Source organism: Artibeus jamaicensis, unplaced genomic scaffold, assembly GCF_021234435.1.
Source record: "Artibeus jamaicensis isolate MK-2021 breed Jamaican fruit bat unplaced genomic scaffold, CSHL_Jam_final scaffold_474, whole genome shotgun sequence".
In the NCBI taxonomy this organism is placed as follows: domain Eukaryota; kingdom Metazoa; phylum Chordata; class Mammalia; order Chiroptera; family Phyllostomidae; genus Artibeus; species Artibeus jamaicensis.
In genome coordinates, this window is record NW_026522046.1 from 2,520,223 (window position 1) to 2,541,637 (window position 21,415).

The 21,415-nt window shown below is 37.8% G+C and overlaps 1 protein-coding gene across 13 annotated transcripts in view; it reads right to left on the reverse strand.

Moving 5' to 3' along the window:
• The window catches only part of LPP (LIM domain containing preferred translocation partner in lipoma), a 628,850-nt gene that overhangs the window by 151,167 nt on the left and 456,268 nt on the right, over positions 1-21,415 (reverse strand). For all 13 annotated transcript variants that reach the window (XM_037131738.2, XM_037131739.2, XM_037131740.2 and 10 more), the window contains one exon: positions 7,720-7,846. In XM_037131738.2, the coding sequence (XP_036987633.2) occupies positions 7,720-7,846 (127 nt within the window). The remainder of the gene's footprint in view (positions 1-7,719; positions 7,847-21,415) is intronic.

Consider the following 21,415-nt stretch of genomic DNA (forward strand, 5'->3'; position numbering starts at 1 on the left):
TTCCACATGCAGTTCTCCAGTAGTGATCAGGATCCCAGATTTCCTTTCATCCATATATACCTTCAACTGCACCTCAAATAGTGGTTTTTGGTTTCCTTTAGCATCTTAGTCTAAGTCCTTTAGACCTCACTTATTGATTGGTCTTTCTATAAAGGAATTATCATCCTTGTTGTTTGGGGGCACCCTGCTTCTCATTCACTGGATCTCCATTTTGCTCTCAGTTGAGAAGATACATAGCCCCAAATATAGTGAGTTGATTTTATCAATAAAGTAATCATAGCACATACCATTCCATGCCTTTCTTCTTTTGAGGCTTACCACATGCCAGACCCCTGATGCCTCGTATCTTTCACTTCTATCCAATTGTCTTTTGAGGCAATAAAGCCTAATTTCTCCTAGAACAATCTTCTGGATATATGCAAATTTTCTCAATATACCTCACTAACAATACTCAGAAACAAACAAAAAAATTCTTAGATAAATGCCAAGTTCTGTGAAGAGAATTTACCTAGTTCTTCCTGGAGGCATAAGAATTCTTCAAATAGCTCACTGAACAATTTTAGGACTCACACACTTCAGTTTTCTTTTTAAAAATGGAATAAGACAACACATTGTAAACAATGCCAAGATAATTACAGCTTTCTGCTTAAAAATAAGCTAGTAGATATTTTCATTCCATCCTCAGATGTATTACACTATTCCCAGAGATACGGTTTTCCAATAGTGCCGTTTTCAGTCCTAGGATCTGAATAGCCAGAACAGCATTATTTTGGAGCAAATCATGTCATGGTCACAGACATAGACATGTGGAATCTCTCACATACAAACATGTTTTCTCTTTCAAAATGTAGAAAAGCACAAAATTCAAAGGCTCTAGTCTAGGTGTATCAATCAACATGGAAAAATCTTGGGTAAACGCAAAGAGATGTGTCAAGAATATCTATGTAACAAATTCACTTTAGTTCACATTTCTCCTTCAAAACAGTCTAAAAACACAAACTCCAATGCTGGCAACTAGTCCTGTAAGCTCCCTAATTTTCTAGACATGATATAGTTCTCCCACATTCATTTTGATAGCTAATGTAAGAATTCCTTCTCCTATCTTATTTTCTGAGATTTACCTTAACTTATAGTAACTTATAGTTCACCATCCCTTGTTCTTTCTGTGACTCATCCCTGGAGCTAAGCATGTCCTCTTGTATTAACATACTTTTCTAGTTGTTCAGGGAAATGGGCCGCTCCGGGATGCGAGCACTTGAACCAAAGGCAAGCAGTGTTGCTGCAAATGAAGTGGCCTAAAGACTGGCTGGCTGGTTAATTGGATTACATGAGAATTTTTCTCCTACTTGCACCCTTCTTTTATGTTTGCTTTTTTCCTTTTATAAGGTAGTGTTTCAAGGCCCCCATTACCAATGGGAAACTGCTACAGCTAAAACTCAGCAAAAGTAAATGGGAAATGTGCACAAAACGAGAGACTTTATCTTCCCTCCAAAGATACAGGACTTCCCTAGGTGCTGTATCAGGGCCTATTCTTTGTGACATTTACCTAAGTCCGTAATGGAAGTCAAAATTTTTGATGAAGCTAGATGAGGGAGACCATGGAAACACTAAAACTTGTACCTTTTCAGAAGAAATTATGTAAACAAATACCCAGCCAAGACTCAGTTAAAGTTTCCTGCTTGTAATATTTTATCAGGAGCTGACTGAGAAAACAGTGGTCTGCCTTCTTCCAAGGTCAACAGTGGGGCTATCGCCGGCTGACATGGTGCACAAGTTGCTACTAGGTGTGCTATCTCCCTGCCGGGTACACTGGGCCATGGCAAAAAGCCCATGGCTAGGGTCACGTCAGTTAATTCGGGAATTATAAGTGGTTAAACTATAATGTCAGTGACACTGAAGCCCAGGCTACAAAACTTAAAGCCCTGGGCACAGATGGTCATGACTTTGGGAGGGAAAGGACAACCCAAGGCAAGGACAGCCAACTACTGACCAGCTGAAAAAAAACACATGTCTTCTATAGTGGTCAAAAATCAGAGTGGACTTGAGGTAAAAAAAAAAAGAGTAAGTCTGAATCCTGTAACTTATTAGCTATGTGTCCATGACAACTCACTGAGCCTCTGTGAATCTCTGTTACCTCATGTGAAAAAGCGCCACCAGATCTGTCAGTCAGACCATGGTTGTGAACAGGCTTTTTAAATTTGTAGAGCTTTAGGTAAATATCAGCTTCTGTCATCATCACCATAATAGTTATCATGTCACCAACAATAGCACGGTTATGTGGCCTGTAGAGAATAAAAGAAAAAAAATACACGGGAGAGGGAAATTTCAAAGACCCACTGTACGCATTAAAACAGTCAGGTTTAGAAAGTACAAGAATATGTCTTTCTCTGCTTCTACCACCTAAGAAAGCAGTGTAGGATAATTCATTTGTGACAGAGATCAATACACTTTGGAGGAAAATAGGGTATCCCATGAAGCTAAGTACTAATAGTGTCCCTAGCTGTTTTAATGTGAAGTTTTTTTCTGCCCACCCCCAAAATCAGTCTCTCACCTATCTACGCAGTTTCAAAGTTATTTCAGACATCATGACATTTTACCCTAAAACCTTGTATAAGTTGCTTCTAAAACTGATATTATTGTCCCCTCTAATCACAATGCCATTACCATAGTCAAGAAATTGGCACAGATGTACAATATTATCTAGCATATAATTCATATTCAAATTTCTCAAACCTTGACTCAAATACTTTATAGTTTTTTTTAAAAATCCAGAATACAATAAAAACTCATGGCTTGCATTTGAATGACATATTACTTTAATTTCCTTTAATCTAGCATAGTTTCTTCTAACATTGACTTTTTTCAATAATTCAGGACAACCGTCTTGCAGAATGTTATAGGACCTGGATTTGTCTATTTCCAAATGGTTGGACAAGTAGGCAGTGTACTTCCTACTGTCTTATATCAACTGGCACATGTCGATCTGTCCCATTATTGGTAATGTAAACTTCATTATTTGAATTCAGAAGGTTCCCTCCAGACCTCTACTTGGTAAAGGAAACTTTTTAGTAATGTGATTTTTGAGATCACTCCTTATACTTTTAAGCATACCATAATAATAGTTATTTAATTATAAAGAAAAACTATTGAAAGCTATGAGAATATCCATAAAGAAAACAAACAACCAAACAAAAAACCAACAATATATTCACGAATCATTTCACCTAAGTTAAAAAAGGGGGGACTTTATGGAAACAAAGCAACATGACTGTAGAGGAACCTGCTGCATTTACACCATTCAGTGATGCTTCATCCCTTTCTTTCCCAGGCTCAGCCTATAATTTAGTAGAAGATCTTTGACAAGCAAGCACTTTATGACTTTCAGCAAATCGGCTATAGTGTTGATAAAAATTTCAGCATTAAACAGGCAATGTTGAAAAAAAGAGAGAAGGTGAAGGGGTTAGGTGGAGCTGGGGATAATAATGCATGAACTTTAAGTTCTTTTAGGGTGGAGTCTCTGCATCTACATGTCCCTGACACCCAGGACAGCGGCACGGAGGAACAATGTTCTTCGGAAATGTTTGATGTTTACAGTGCACAGCAGTAAATGATAGCTCTCTTAGAGCTCTTAGAGGTAGAGCTGACATTCAAACCAAGGCATTCTGCCTTTGGAACCCACGTTCTTAACCACTACTGATGGAACAGTTTCCATAGCATTTGATCTCAGTGTGCAAAAGCTCATTATGTGAGATAAAAATCTCTAGTCTTTAGTCAGGCATTAAAAGTCCTTTCCACAGTAAAGAGGTTGCTCAGAAAATTAAAAAACAAAAAACTACCTCATGATGTAGCAATTTCGCTTTTGGGTGGGTATATATTGGACAAAGTCCAAAACATAAATTCAAAATAATATATGTATCCCTATGTTCCCTGCAATGTTATTTAAAATAACCAAGATATGGAAGCAATCCAAGTGCCCATCAATAGAAAAGTGAATAAAGAAGACATGGTATATATACACAATGCAATATTACTTGGCCATAAACTATGAAATCTTACCATTTGCAATGGCATGGATAAGCCTACAGAGTTTTATGCTAAGTGAAATAAGTCAGACAGAGAAAGACAAATACCATATAATTTCACTTACATGTGGAATCTAAAGACCAAAATAAACAAACAAAACAGTTATAGAGGCATAAATACAGAGAACAAACTGAGGGTTGCCAGATGGGGGTTGGGGGTGGTAAAGAAAAAGGTTAAGAGATTAGAAGTACAGATTTGTAGTTACAAAACAGTCACAGGCATGTAAAGTACAGCACAGGGAATATAGTCAATAATAATGTAATAATTATATGTGGTACCAGGTGGGTATTACAATTATAGGAGGGGAGCACTTTGTAAATTACATAATTGTCTAACCACTATGCTATACACCTGAAACTAGTATAAAATAATATTAAATGTCCACTGTAATTAAAAATAAAACAACAACAACAATATAAAAGTCCTCTCCATATTGCTCCCAACCTACTTCTCCAATCTTATTTCCCAACATTTGTTTCTTCCAACATAGGTGATTCTCTCCAATGGTTTTATTCCCTATATGTTAAAAATTCCCCTCATCAGAAATGACATCATTTCTATAATGTTGTCCTACTTACAGATTTCTATTAGCATAATTTTAAAGACTTGACTCAAAGGCTAACTACTCCATAAACACTTTCCCATTATTGCCTTGGGATGTCTATTCTCCTTTTCCAAAATTCTCAAAGAAGGTTTGGCTGAACTTTAAGTCACTCGTCCCTTCTATCTTGAGTTATGATTAAACACCATAACTCTGTACACACCCCCTATTAGATTAAAGCATCTTTAAAGTTAATTCTCATGTTTGCTTGTTTTTATATACCCCCACGACCTAGAAGAGTAACCTGCACGCAATAGGTACTTAATGTTTGTTTTCCACATAAAATACATTCTCCTTGAATAATTCTGGCCTCAACTCATATTTTGTTCATTCTATATACTTAGAAGAGAATATCCTTCTGTTATTCTCCATCTGTCCAAAGCTGATCTTCTCCATAAAACCTTTCTAAATATCCATCCCAAACCTTTGCAGGTTCTGGGTGTGTTTATAACTTGAGTTGTGTTGATGGTAATAGGAATGTATACATATGTCCAAACCCACCAAATTTTATACATTAATTATGTGAAATGTTTTTGGTATACCTCAATAAAGCTGGGAAAAAATCTTTTGGAAGAAAAAAATGTATAGACCTGGAGTCTGCATTTTGATCAAGTTCTGAGATTCATTAGCTGTTAATATGGGCAGATTACTTCACATCTCTGTGCCTCAATTTCTTAATCTGGAAATAATGATAGCATTTACTCCACAGGGATATATTTTTTCAGTAAGGATTAAATTAATTAATTCCAAAAAGTACAGATAATAGTGCTGCCATACTGTAAATATTCAATAGAAATTAATCGTTATTCTGCATTTTTCTCATGGTTTGTAAACATCATTTGTCAATGATTATTTAGTTGGTTGGTGATATATGTTCTACTTTCTCTAGGAACTTAAATCAAGTACAATATTATTAATTAATTTGAAGGGGCATATCTTCTTTTCCTAAAGTATGGGATAACTCTGATTACTGAGCATATGGTATATGCCACTAACTTGGCTGAGTGCTTTCCAGAAATATTTCATTCAATACTCACAATCACAGTAAAAGATGGCTGCTATTTCCATATTAAAGATAAACCAAAACAAAGAGAAAATATTTAGAGAGAATAAGCAATCTGCTAAAGTTGTCTAAGCTAATAAGTAGTCAAACCAGGACAATACTTGAAGGCAAATATAATAGTTCATTTATATCTGTTTTCCAAAGTTCCCCAAGTATATTAAGTGCTTAGTATACTTAGGTTCATTAGCACAATTTTTCTTATTAAAAAGTATTTTTTGCTTGATATGCCAAGCATATATACTTGGTATATTTACTTTTCATTTTTAATAGACCTTAATAAAGAAAACATATTTTTCGCTTTTAAGATGATTTTCAAAAAAGTTTACCTTAGACTCCAATATAAAACCTTTTCTCACATCAATGACAAGAACATAATACACTTAGAGTATATTTTAATATAACTAAAGACTTTTTTTACTGTTCTCCATGCCTTTGTGCTAATCTCTATCAACTTACATTTAGCTTTTAGCTCTGCTACATCTTTTTGGATTGATGCTGTTTCCATATGATCTTACCAGTGTTGAAAGAAATACTTACAGAACATTTGCTCTACACCTTTGCTTTGTCAAAGTGGGAAATGGGGCTCAGGCAGATGGGGAATATGGCAATACTGCTGAGTCAGTGAGGGCATGAGAGGGACAGATCCAGCATTCTTTATTCTCACCACTGTGCTCTTTTAGCTAAGCTATGCTGCCTCGTGAATACAAATACATGCCATGATTTTCACACCCTAATCCAGTCTACAAAACCACGTTGTGTTTTGTACCAGTGCTTTCAGCTTACCTTTCAATATAAATTCCCAAATAAGAAGCAAGTAGGAAGACATGCAAAGAGGAAATACTTGAAGAAGTAAACGCCCTGTGCAATTTCCCATCTCTGTGCCTTTCTACCCCAATGCTTCCAAATATAATATCCTTTCTCTACATGTCCTTAAAGCAGTACTACTCAGAATGAGGTCAACAGATGGGTGTCTAACTAAGAGGTGTTTATCACCCTGTGATGAGACAAGTAGAGAGAGTGAGTATTTAGAAAATATTACAGCATTTTAATAGAGCAATTTATCCTTATTAAATCTAATAATGATAAAAGTTAGTCTTCCACTTTGTGTTTTTAAATTTCATTTTCTTAGTAACTGATTTAATTGCACTCTATGAAAATATTAATCTCCAACAGATTGGGGAGGAGTCTTTCACAACAACAAAAAAGAAACAAAAAACAAACTTGAGAGGCACTGCTTTGAGGGTGCAGATTCAAGTGCCACCAATTCTTGTATATAGCATTCCTGATGTTCCTGATGAATGGGGCTATTAAATTTCCTAACATTTGACCTAAACAGGCCTCTCTCATGCCTCATAACTTTCTACCTAGATTAGTAGTTATTTGTATTTTTATCTCTCTGGAATAATTATAACTACCCAGAGGACAAGTTATGTATTCATAACACTTCATAGTTGGCATAGAATTCATAAATTCACATTACACTAATGGACAAGATGGATTAATTGTTCATAATTACTCACAGGTTTGGAGAGGGAAGAAGTTTACAAAAAGATGTAAAGGGAGCACATTTTCCTGAACTCCAATAGGGAAAGAGATGACAGCAAAGAGTTCAGACACTACACAATTCTACATCTTGTATATTATCACTGAGACCTGAACACACACACAAGTGCTACTTCTGCCTAATAAGAACCTAATAAATTGTCAAAATTAAGTTTTAAATCAAACTTGTGTCTCATGCAATTTTGCTGTACCTCTGAGAATTGTCAAAGCCACACAAATATCACACTTACGGTTGACTCTCACAAAGCAATTTCCAGAACACTGACTTGTGTGCACATGAATTACCAACTCCAATAAATCCATACTCAATCCTTTATCATTAGAGCTGATAATATATGCACTTACTAATTAAGGAAATATTAATAGAACAAGGCATTTACTTCAGAAGTCAGCTCTAGAACACACTCACCAAAGTATTCATCAGCAGGTGGATTTTCCATGTCATACAGCATCTTCTTGGTCAGGTGCTCCAGCTCATCTTCTGGGCGGAATGAGGGAGGAGCAGCTGGAGGTCCCTTTGACCCTGTTTGTCCACCCTGTAAGGCAAAAAACATGTAGTCCTTTAGATGCAATCTAGAAATCAACTAAGACAATCAGTGTTTACATCATAGAGAAAACAGCACTGGACATGGCTATTAGAAGTCCTGAGTTTTAGAAATTGTTTTATTGGCTATTCAGGGTCTGACCTTGGACACAACACTTGCCTTTTCTATACAAATCATCTATCAGGCTTTAGAAATTCATGTTTACAACAGTACAACTCAATTTCATTAATAATTGCTAGAAGTCACAATGCACCAGTTGAATATTTATTAAACACATAAATAGACTGAGTGTCCCTCTTAAGGAGCTCATAGAAAAATGAGAGATAAAGGCACATCCACGATTAAAAATAAAGCAACTGTAGAAAGTGCACAATCTGGGTACAAAGGTGACCTCTCCTACAGCCTGAGAGGAAGAATCCAGAGGACAGGTGGTGACAGAGTCTAGGATTTATTCAGCTAAAAGAAGAGTCTCATTTTAAGGTGGCATAAGGAGCTCCTGGCAGTTGTATATTTATGGACTATTTATACTGTTTCAGATAGAAACTAAAACACATCTATTGGATATAGGTGTCAAGAAAGGGAAGGGCCTTCCTTGTGTTCTAGCCAAGGTTGAGTAATGCTTTTCCAGCACTGGGACCAGCTATATCTCAGATGGGGAGGGTAAATCGGTAGCACTGACACTGGGCTGGTATATTAACCAGTGGGTGGGCCAGAATTCCAGCAACGTAAGGGAATCAAGTGTCCAGTGAAAGAGCACTTCAGGTGACCAACCAAGAATCCAAAGTAGAGAAAGAAGGAAGTGGAGAAAGAAGGAAGGCCAGATGACTGATGTGAAATCACGCTGTGCTGCATAAATAAAGGGAATTTACTATATATTTCTTTGCAATATTATGACATTAACCACTTCCCATGTCCCACCCCAACATCTTTAATCGAAGTATTAAAAACAGAAAGAATGTTTCAAAATGTTTAGAAACATCGATGATGTCCATTATCACTGCTGGCCAGAGATGAGGGTGGGGATCCTCCTCCTTTATGTTTATGCATTCCTAAAATTGTTGACCAACAGCTTCTCCTTTCATGAATAGTTTATAAAAATTAGTTCAACAAAACTTGCATATTTATTCACTAGTTATCTTGATTGTACCAAATGAGGACTTGGATGTGAAAATCCAGCAAAGTACAAATCCCTGTATAAATAATTTCACTCTTACTACCAACATTTATTTCAACAACGTCAAGATGGATGTTGATTAGTTGTGTGATATCTAAGGCATGAAAGACATTTCATGTCTTTCATATGTTAAATTGTTAATATATGTTATGTTCATTGTTAATGTTAAATATATGTTAAATTATTAATTGCTGCCTATTTGGCCTTTTCTCTAGAATTGTTATCCATTTTTAGGTTTTCAAAATGTACGGAAGGTCGGAGTACAAGTGGCTCGGTGTTTAAGACAAAGGGCTGAAGATGCCAAGAATTTTTTTTGTTTGTCACTAACCTCACCCCCAGGATTTGATTCCACTGTTGGACTTGGGTTGGAGTTTCAAAGCAGTGAAAATCTATGATATGTGGCAGGCGGCAGAGACAAAAATTAGAGCTGCCTGCCAGGATCTGAAGAATCATTACCTCCATCTACTCATTGTGAGATAAGAAACCTGACACCCAGAAAATTCAGGGCAGGGCTAATTGTGATGAAGCCAGGATAAGAGTCCATCTTAGACTCACTCATTAACTCACTCATTCAACAAACATTATGTTAAACTCAGGGTCTCCTCTAAGCTGCAAATAATGCCTGCCCTATAGAATTGGTGTGAGAGTTAAAGAAACTATTGAGTCATTCATTTATTCTTTTGCTTATTAGTGTATTCACTCCTTCTTAGTGTCTGTTTTGTGTATCTTCTGCAAACATCGGGAAGGGACACAAAGATGACAGTCTTTGCCTTTGAGGGCATTGGAGTCTAGTGGCAGTGAGAAATGTTCACAAATTTCTGATTATCAAAAAGCACACGATACTGGTAGGACTGTATGTAGATATGAACACTGGAGGAATGATTTGCTACTGTTATTAAACTTTACATTGCAGATATGCTACCTACTTCTAGGAAATTTTACAGAAAGACTCATACAAAAACATAGATTTATATGACCAAGGCTGGTCCCAGAAACTATATTTGAAAGAAAAAAGAATAATATAATTACAATATAATTATGTACCAGAAACACACCAAAACGATAAGGGCCTTGAGTTACAATCTGAAGGGAAGAGAACACCTTTCACATTCTGTGTTCCCTTACAGGCAACAAGGAACCCTGGTGCAACAGTCACACACCAGGTGGTCAGAGACCACAGAAATAGACAATGGCAGACACATACAATGAAACAGGAACAAGCTTTAAAAGACACTTTTCAAATTTGTATGTACAAGTATGAAAAGATAACCTCAATATGTTATCCATTAAACAGATCCAATAATAGAATATCTAAACGGAGGTCTCATTTTTGTAAAGGAAGTACAGTTAATTAATTATCTGCAGATCTATACATAGCAAATAAAAAGGGCCTGAAAAGACCGACACTCAAGTGTTAAAGGGGATTGTCTCTGGTGTTGGAATACTGGCGGGCTTTCACTTTTTAAGTCTGTTTGTTTTATAGTGTGTAACTGCACTACTGCAACTCATGATCTATAACTTTTTTAAATGTGATGAGTCAAATCATTAAGATATGCTGGATATTAATGAACCTTTTGAACTGGTTTCTAAGTGGGATCAAATGGGGAACTCTGAGAGGAGTGAAAGGTTAGATGTTGGAGGTCAGGAGCAGATTGGTCAGGGAGGAAAGTGGTCTGGCGTTTAAGACAGAAGAATCAGTTAAAAGCAGCCCTGTCTCACTGAGGGGCTTAAGGCTCCCTGTGGGCCTGGGCTACAGGCCCGTGTGAGACCAGGCACAACTCTGAAATCTGATGAGCTAACCTGTCTTTGGGCAGAGAATGGCACTCATAAAGATACACCTAAAAATCCAATTTACAATTATACACTGTAATTATTATTACAATTACTTACAATTTCATAAATTCCATAGACCACTGGGAACATATCTAAAGACCTGAGAGACTGCAGTAGGGATTCTCAGCAGGGGATGGAGCTAACCACATTACAAAGCTCTCTCTGGAGAAGAGGATGGATGGAGGCTCTAGGACACTGGAGTGAGATGTAAGTCTCCCACAATGCATTTGTGGCCAGTGGTAGTGAAGGGATATACTATGCCACACTGCCGATATGGTTAGAGGCAGAGACTGAACTATTACAGAAACTAGGTGAGCTTCTGAACCTTTCATAGCTTCAGATTTCCTTCTGGAGAACGGGCTTGGTAATGTTACCTAACAGTCTGTGAGAGCATTAAAATGAAACAGCTTGCCTCTTACATTGTATAGAGAGCTTAACTGCTCTCAACCCAGGGTAACAAAGGGACTCTCTTTGTATTCCCCAAACTGCCTTTCAGGGAGAGGATTATCTTAGTTCTGGTGATAAATGAAGATGAAGATGAGAAAATAACCTACATTCTGTTTTCCAGACTTGCAATAAAGAGAGAACTTGAGCCCAAATATGGTGCCACCTGACTAAATTCCATGCATTTTTCCAACCAAACATTTCATCCCATAGAAAAAAATGAAATATTACCTCTAATAATAATGGTGCTGGCTGTTCTAATTTAAATCAACAACTATTAAAGAAAACCTGCTAATTCATGTTTCCAGTTTTAGGGGGGACTCCCTAGGAGCAGACACATTTTATCATTGTTTGAGCCGAATATCTGCTTTCCTTTCAACCTAAGTAAACGCAGCAAGAAGGCTAAGTGTGTCTTCCATAAACCTAAGCAATTCAAATTCTACGATTAGCACTTACATTTCAAGTAGAGCTCTATAATTTCAGAGTACTTTTCTTGTCAGTACTTCACAGATTTTAGGAAAAATATACCATTCATTTTATTCATCAAAAACATCTTCCTATTTGTGTGTGTTACTGTTTCTGAAATAACACATTTGGGAAGACTCTTTTCTTTTAAATTCTAATCTCATATAATGCTGACCTTGGATTCCTGGCATTTCTCAAGAGGAAAGATACCAAGAGATCATCTGTTCCAATGTTTCTGATCCTTATTTGGCTACAGAAACCCCCACTCCCACCAAACACACACACACACACACACACACACACACACGCACACACACTCTCTCTCTCTTCAATGCATGATACATAACATCCATGGAATAATATTGATAAAACACAGGCTCCTCAGTTTCCACTTGTTTCTCACACCGAAGAAGACATAGCCTAGCACTTTCTTCAGGATTCAAGTTTCATTTAAGTAGTAGTGCAGCACTTTTCTCATTGGGATGAAGAGACTCCTTCCTTTTCATTTCTCTCTCTCAGTAGTCCTTAGGACTCAACATGTCCTAAAAAATAAGTACCTGTGTACAATTTATTTTTACTAAGTAGCTTCTAGCATTGCAGCTGGTAACAGAACATACATATCAATGCGTATGGTGAGAGAGGTTGCATTATTTTATTTTTCAAAAGTAGAAATGTGAATAGTATCAGCAGTCTATTCATTGCAGTGTAATAACTCCTCATACTTATATGCCCCATTGCAAGGTGCCTGCCTTCACATCCATGTAATCTCAAGTGCTTACCAAACAGCCCCATATGATCTGTGGTCCTATCTTATGAGTGGAAAAACTGAGGCTGGGAGAAGATAAGTGAGCAACCCTGTGTGAAGTAGCAGCCCTGAAAAACAGCAGGCACTGACTGAAACAAGGCACGCCATGCGGGCCTGCTCTGCTACACGACAGGGCCTCTCAGGGCTCTCATATCATCCTCTCCGGGCCCAGGTAGCTCTATCATTCTGTAATAACTTGGATTTTTATCTACTGATTCTATTATCTAAGCAAGGATATTTTCAGCGCAGAGGTTTACTGCTAATTAGGGACAGAATAGCACTTTAAAATAAATGTAAACAAAGCCTCTTACCTTTACTAAGAAAAAGACGTTCTTGTAAGTATCAATATTAATCACCAATATGTGTGTTCTTTGAAATGCTTAAAGGCAAGATATGCTGTGAGACCCCCAGATGAGTTACTGAGAAATAGATTTTAGTGAACTCCTTTAAAATTCTTTTTACATACCTTTTCTAAGAAATTGCCAAGTGCCAGGCACTATCATTATAAAGTCAAATTATTCAGGATTCCTGTCTCTGACAATTCACAGTTTAAGAAGAAAGAGACACAAAAATAGATAATTACAATAAAGTGCATGTACTAAAACACAGGTATGAATTCAGTGTTCTGAGATGGGAGGAAGCTGCCAGAAATCAGCTGTCCTCTTAGTTTGATCTTGAAGGATACTTTGGATTTCACCAGATATAAGGGAGGAGAGAGAGGGAGGGAGGGCAGGAGGAGGGAGGGAAGAAGGGAGGGAGAGAGGGAAGGGAAGGGAAGGGAAGGGAAGGGAAGGGAAGGGAAGGGAAGGGAAGGGAAGGGAAGGGAAGGAAGGGGAGGGGAGGGGAAGGGGGGGAGGGGAGGGAAGGGAAGGGGGAAGGGAAGGGAAGGGAGGGAAGGGAAGGGAAGGGAAGGGAAGGGAAGGGAAGGGAAGGGAAGGGAAGGGAAGGGAAGGGAAGGGAAGGGAAGGGAAGGGAAGGGAAGGGAAGGACATTCCAAGGACAGTATATATAAAAGAGCATGTATACTAGCAAAACATGTTAAGAAATAGAGGAGGAACAGAGACATGGGCTATGGTCAATTCAGGATTGACTTTATCAAAGCCATGCTTCTAAAATATACATATTAGGAAACATCTCAAACACCAAGGCCAGTGATGCCTTTAAAAAGTGTAGACATCATATTTATAGGTAATTTAATGGCTAATATGTTTTAAAAGGATTGTGATACAAAGTTACAAAGTGAGGCAAAGACTGCTAACTGCTCACCAAAGTCTGTCGCCTCTTCTTTCTGAGCACACAGCCAGACTACATTAGATGTGGACATGGGAGGTACAGGAAGGACGGTGATGACCCTGTGGAGGAGAGCCATCCGCACTTTCCAGGCAGGCCTGTCTCAAGCTGTCACTTACAGAAGAGAGCCTGGGCAGAAGTGTGCTCAAAGGTGAATGGCTGGAAGTGATGGGACAGTGGTTTATGTCCCTTTCATATTTTTCTATATTTCTCTTTCTCTACAACTAAGATCTTTTTGCTTAGATATTAGGATCATATAATTTTTTTCCTGACACAAAAGTGTCAGGAATTGAAAAATGTTCAGGTATCTGCAACTGGTTTTTCTCTGCCATGGTTCTTTCTTTGGTAGGGACCTAGCAGACGATCATTCCAGGGAAGACTTAACATGAATACTGCAGCCAAATTTGGATCTAGGTCCCTGGTAAATGTCATCGGTGAGACTGTGCAAAAGTGAGGACTGTTTCTGTGAGCAAAGTACACATGGGCAGAGTCGTCCATGAACAAGAAAGTCACCAGATTGAGAATAATACAAACAACAATATCTGTCATATTTATGTAACACTTCAAGGTATTCTTACACAGGGACCCACCAGTACAGAATACTTATTTATCTCTTTGATCTTAGCTCTACCCTTAACTTGTCCCATAATTTTGCTCAAATCATTTCTATTCCCTGAGCCTTATTTACTTGGATGGAAAATGATGTTTTCAAAGATTCCTTTGATTCTACCTATCATATTTTTGTGTCTATAATATGCAGAGCACATGTCATTATAGATTTATATAGTGAAATCACAGATATTCATATTATAGACACTTTAAATCTATAAAAATAGTCACAATTAGTAAGTGGAAACCTCATTATTACAGAGATTTCCACTTAGAAGAGAATCTGAATCACTTGTCAGCATCCCGTGAAACAATCTAAAACTTCATTCAGCATTCTTAATCTTAGTAAGCGCCAGCGGGTCACAGGGTTTCTGCAGCCCACTGAACTTTCACTACATGCAGGACATGAGATCAGAAACATACCAAGGTTAACCGCACTCTCCTGCCACCACCCTCCTTGAGTGGAGAGAGAAGAATTCCACTGTCCCACCGAACGAGAAAAGGAAGCAGGGTATGCAGCCAGCATTAAGGTACAACCAGGGAATAACACCCCTGAAAGAACAACCATCACCTGGAGTCATTGTTACCAGCAATTTAACTATTTTAATATATGTGGTAAAGATCCGTTTTAAAAAATGGCTACCCCATATCTCCTGTGTTACTCTGATATTGACCTCAGAAGTGGGTCATTTTTTTTCTCTTGTGAGTCCTTACCTGCTATGGATTTCCTCGTTACATAGTGCTAGATTACTTGAACTCATTGCAAATCTGAGCCTCACCAGAAAAGCATGGCCCAGGCAGATAAAATACTGGGAAAAGGTAGCCAAGATATTCAGAGACATTACATGATAATGAATACTCTATCACTCTGGGTACCAGAGCTGCTCATTTTTCTTGTCCGTTGGTAATGATGTACAAGAGGTTTCTTCTCTCGGAGGGAAAATAACTTCAATTATATGTTCTTGAAAAAGAAACATGGAAATTATCTTCTTTCAAAAGGTAGAATTAGCCCCATTTTGGAGCTGAAAGCCTGCCAGAAAAGAAATATATTTCTGATATTTTCATTGTTTTTTCCCCTCCTATTTAACTGTGTCAAGTTTGCAATTTGCAATTTCCTGAGGCTGCTTCTACTTTCTGATTTTCACTGAATTACCCTACTCTATCCTCAATGTCTTACTGTTTAATGGAAGGACCAGCTCTTCAAACCAAGGGCAGACAATTTGCTGGACATCTCTCTGCCTCAGGTTAATAGCAGTGGGCCACAGAGTAGGAGTAGAAAAACAGCCTCATGGGAATAGAAAAGCATGCTCTTAGTTCTTCTTATCATAAGTTCCATTTCCTTGGAGAATAAAATCATAAATGCCCAAAGAAAAAGACCCAGCAACTCTGACTTTAAAACTCTGATTCTAGCTTTAAAATCTATGCCAATTAGTCTCCAACTTTCACAAGCCTGGTTTTCTTACAGCCTCTTTTTCATATTTCTTTTCCCATGCCATGCACTGAGGCCTCTGAATCACCTTTCCTAAGCCAGATTTGGAATCGTAGCCAATAAGCACTAATTCTGAATCACAGCATGGTGGAACTGCTGGATGTTACCAGTAGCCAAGGGAAAGCGCGGGTGTGCAGGAAGGGGTGTATGGGGTTAGCACACAAGGGTGTTGAGATAACAGGCTGAGCTGAGAAAGTGGCCTCTCTCCATACCCATCACTCAGTTTCCACGCGTCAAGGCAGCCTCGGGAGTGCTTGGGCCTAGAACAGGCTTATTTCTAGGTCTGACGTCTAAGGAACCATTTCAGGTCCCCCAGGTTTTGATTCTCATGTTGATTTTCTTATCTCTATACTAGAAGATAATGACATCCAATTCCTGTGAAGAAGCTTTGTAAAATACTAAATACCAAGTAAATGGCACTTCTCATTACCATGATGAACAGCTTACAAACCCCTAGCAAAGAAGATTTTTCTTTCTGGTAGTGGAATGTTTGCAGAGTGATAACATCTCTTCAATAACATTCCACTTTCTTACTTGTTACTAAAGCACTTCAGTGTAGTATATCTGAATTCCACATTGTTTTAGCAAGAGAATTACTCTACTTTCAATTATAAGCCTTGAAATACACGGCATTTGGTGACTGTATGCTTTGCTGCCTCTCCAAATCGTCAACCTTTCTACAGCCTGTGACACCCCAAGATGAATAGTAAAGCAGGGCTCGTGTCTGACTCTTCAGAGCAAACCAGCCCCCTGCCACTGCTTTCCCAGAGGAGCTCCAGGCAGAACAGGCCCAGCCACGGATGCTCTCCCACCTGGTAGGCAAGCAGTGGGGAAGATGAGTAGCAGAAACCCCAGAATCCCAGTTGTGATTCAATAAGATTTTATATTAGATTCATGTTTATAGCCATTCAGACTGTCTCAAAATGCTTGCCATTATGTTAAAAAAGGACATTATTAAAATCTGGTTGTTACAAATGCATAATTATATACAGTGTGGGGCAAAAGTAGGTTTACAGTTGTGAGTATGTGAAACAGTTTATACTTGCATTATTTATTAATTTTTGTATTATTTGTCCGTGTGAACAACGGTAAACCCCCTTTCAGACCATGCTGTATAGGAGATAGTGGCAGTGTGTGTTGTCTATCTAGGCATATAAAAACAGGAACTAGAAGGAAATATACCAAAAAATAACAGCTCAGGTGAACTAATGGGATTATGAATAATTTTAAATTTTCTTTATAATTTTTAATTTTTTATTTTAAGATTTTATTTATTTATATTTTAGAGAGAGGGAAAGAAAAGGAGAAAGAATGGGAAAAAACATTAATGTGCCAGAGACATAAATATCCATCAGTTGCCTATCTCAGAGCTCCAACAAGCACCTGGCCTACAACCCAGACATGCACCCTGACCAGAAACTGAACCGGCAACCTTTCGGTTTGTGGGATGATGTCCAATCCACTGAGTCACACCCTAGTCAGAGCTTTTCTTTATAATTTTTAAACGATATAAATAAAATATAGTAAAAAACAGATGACCCTTAAGAAATAATAAATATTCATCATAAAACATGGGTTTTCTGTTTTTTCTTTGGCATTTTCAGGTATGAAGCTGAGGGAAAATGGAGAGCCAGAAGTGAGGAAGAAAATTTGATGAATAAAATAAAGATACCTAGATTTTCAGTCTGATATGCACAGAAACACTTTCCTACTATATAAGCTGTTTCTATCTAGTGGGCTTGGCAGATGCCTGAACGTGACACCAGACACTGAAATAACATGCAGATCAGTTTTCGGTTTTAATATGCAAATATGATGCTTGGTACATCACTTTCCATGGCTGAGGTAAATTTCTGTTTTTGAGTTTTTCGTGGGAAATGCACACCAGCAAACAAATGGTTAACTCCCTCTATTTCACCTGACACAAGGTGGTTTTCATTTGAGTCAGAAAGTTTCTTGCTCAGAGATCCAAGTAACTCTGGATGCAAAGAAAGGGCATGCTTTTTGTTCAATAATAATGCCACCGGTGGCAAACAAGTTCCCACTTTGACATGCACACTGATCACACTGGATTTCTGGGCCTTGGAGGGGAGGCAGGCGAAGTGTCTCCATGAGAATAGCAGAGGATTTTTTGCTTGATCTGTGAAAATCAAATCAAAGTGATAACATGCTAGGAAATGATAACAAAGTGATGACTTGGGTCTAACCCAAGATGTAGAAGAGGAAGGAGTTAAAAGTCCTCGCTTCTAGAATATTCCTACAGTGTAGAAAACTGTGTCCTATGATGAACATGAAATTTTCCACCACTACTAGTAATTAGGCATAAGCCAGACATCAAGATAAGTGAGATATACCCAATTCAAGGAATACATTGGGTTGGCCAAAAAGTTCCCCCCCCATAAGATAGCTCTAGTAGCTCTTAGTTGTCTTTAATTTCATTTGAAACAATTTTGTTAGATTGTATTGTGACAGCTATCATATCAATGTGCATTTAAAAATACTTATCAAAATTAGTGAACTTTTGTATAGCCATTTTAATATTGAAGATGGAACAAAATAAGCAACATTTCTGGTATATTATGCTTCATTATTTCAAGAAAGGTAAAAACGCAACTGAAATGCAAATAAAAAAATTTGTACAGTATATGGAGAAGGTGTTGTGACTGATCAAACATGTCAAAAGTGGTTTACAAAGTTTGGTGTTAGAGATTTCTTGCTGGCTGATACTCTATGGTCGGGTAGACCAGTTGAAACTGATAGTGGTCAAATCGAGACGTTAATTGAGAACAATTGACATTATGCCACTTGGGAGATACCCAACATACTCAAACATCCAAATCAAGAAAGTTATCAGGGAAAATAAAAAAATGTGTCTTTTATTTTATTTAAAAAACTAAGTGGACTTTTTGGCCAACTTAATATATTTCAGTCAGAAAATCAAGGCACATGAGGGAGAAATAGAGAGCAAAGCAAAACACTGACCGTTAATCAGTATGATGACAACCAGTGTGGCTTAGACATGTAAAGAGTATAAGCCCTAAGAGCTACCTGCTTGGGTTTAAATCCCACATCCACTACTTACCAATTATGTGACCCAGGGCAAGATGCTTCATTTTACTAAATATTATTGCTTAATCTATAAAATGATCATATAACCCATTTACTGCCTGCACTGACTAACAAATTATTATCTTTAAAGATATATGTAAAGATATGCTATGTTGTATAAATATCATGTGAACAAATCAATGGGTGATATGGATACAGAGGAAAGAGGGGATACAATAGCCTGAAGTTTACCAGAAACACACCAAGATGCTAAGGGCCTTGAGTTAGAATTTGAAGGGAATAGAATACCTTTCACATTCTGTGTTCCCTTACAGGCAACAGGGAACCCTGGTGCAACAGTCACACACACCAGGTGAAATCAAATACTTTCTGCAGCATAAGAGCATTTTTTAAAATAAGGAAATAAATCAAGGTAGTGGTTTTGTTAAGTGACTGTGCTAAGTGACTTAGCCAAAATCGCACCCGTAGTAAGTGCAGAGCCAGGGGTTGAACATGAGTTTTCTGATCCAAGCTCAGTGTTTTTCCACTAATTTACAGCTGCCTCTATATACTCAATTAGAAATACGAAACTTACATGATCTATCATAAAGGTTAATCAAGACAGTCAACCTCACTGATTAAAGCATGATGCTAATTATACCAGAGGCTGGAGATCACTGTGGCCCCTTTTACTTTCAGAAACATTGATTGTGGTGTAATGGAGAAAGTGTGGGCTTTGGAAGCAGAAAATGCTGGTTCGAACACCAAGTGATAGCACTTATTTTGCATAAAATTTCACAAGTTTGTAAAAATTTCTCTTAGCAATAGGTTTTTTTTTTTTTCATCTGTGTAAGGGGTAGGAGGGGAGAGGGAAGGCCTCCATGTCAGGGCCACTGTGAGTAATGCCTAAGATGATACATGAAATGTGCTAATATTTTTGAGGGGCTCATAGCTTGTACCGAATGCTCACAGGCTGTCAAAACTGAGCTATGACTTCTTTCCAATGTGGCCGGAAGGTGGATAAGGGAATGGGAATGACTCAATGTCATTCCTTCGCACTGCATCAAGGGGAAAAGGGTCATGTTCTGAAACCAAATCTAAAGACCAGTGGCATTTAGTATTTCACGATGATCATCAACCATGACTCAACTAACAGTAATTCTATTGAAGAAACATCCCTTTCCATAAACTCTGAAAGGTAGAAATGTATGTGTTAATTTTGTACAGTGATTGATTCATAATTTAAGAAACTGAAAATAATTCATGTATGCTGAGTATACAGAGGGGCCAGACAATGGTCGATATAGTTTGACTCATCTAAACATTACAGCAGACCCATGAGGTGGATACTACTTTGATTTTACACATGAGAAAACTGAGGCACAGGAACGCCTTGATAGTAGTACATGGAGACCTGGGGTCTGAATCCAGTTTCCAACTCCAAAAAGTACGTGCTTAACTACCACACCAACAGCCTCAGCCTCTTAATCCATTTTGTGTTTTTTTCAGAGGGATTTTATTACCTATCTATTTGTAGGTCATAATATTTAGGGGTATTTAGTCATATATTACAAAGTCCTGAACTATCAAAGGACCTTTTCTTATATCTCCTCTGTGCAGAAAAATGGCAGCTAATAAAACGTAACTTGCTTTCTGGGTTATTCTGATGGAGGGAAACTGAGAACAAGACTTTGAGAGACCTGGCTATTTTTGATGTCTTCACTAATGATGCAACAAGAGGAGAAGAAACACTGTTCTAAAGGCTACTTCCATTTATCAATCTCTGATATGAACTGGAGGGTTAATGCTAAATCTCAAAATACTCAAAAGAAATGATAAATGGCACTATACTTCAAGGTGGGCAAAGGGAAAAATGATGTAAAAGACACTGATATGCTTTCACGTGAGAAGCTAAAAGATAATGCCATTTCCCAGTGACAAACATAATATTTTTTCAGATGGATTAGTCTACCCATGAAAAAAAGGCTATGAAAATATTCTATTCTACAAGAACTTAGGCCTCTTCAAAATGTGTCAAGCAGCAGTCTGTTGGGGAGTAACTCTAGATCCCCTGCACTGTGAGTTTCAGAATCAGAAGAAACACTGGAGATCATTTAGTGGTAGATTACATCCCTTCATTAATGACTCTCCTCTGAGAGTCAAGGAGGGCAACTGAGTTGTCCAAGGTCAAGTAGAAAATGAGTATAGAATCAAGAAAAAAGCTCAAATCAGGAAAGCAGATCTAATTTTGAACTAGTTTAGCCTTTTTCCAACATAAAAGATCCTCTCAAAACAGTGATGTATTCTTGATGCCTTATAAAGTATGCCCATTTTTGGCAACAAATTTTGGGAGCCCTAATCTACATTTATGCAGAATTCTGAGATCCCAAGATGGAAGTTGCT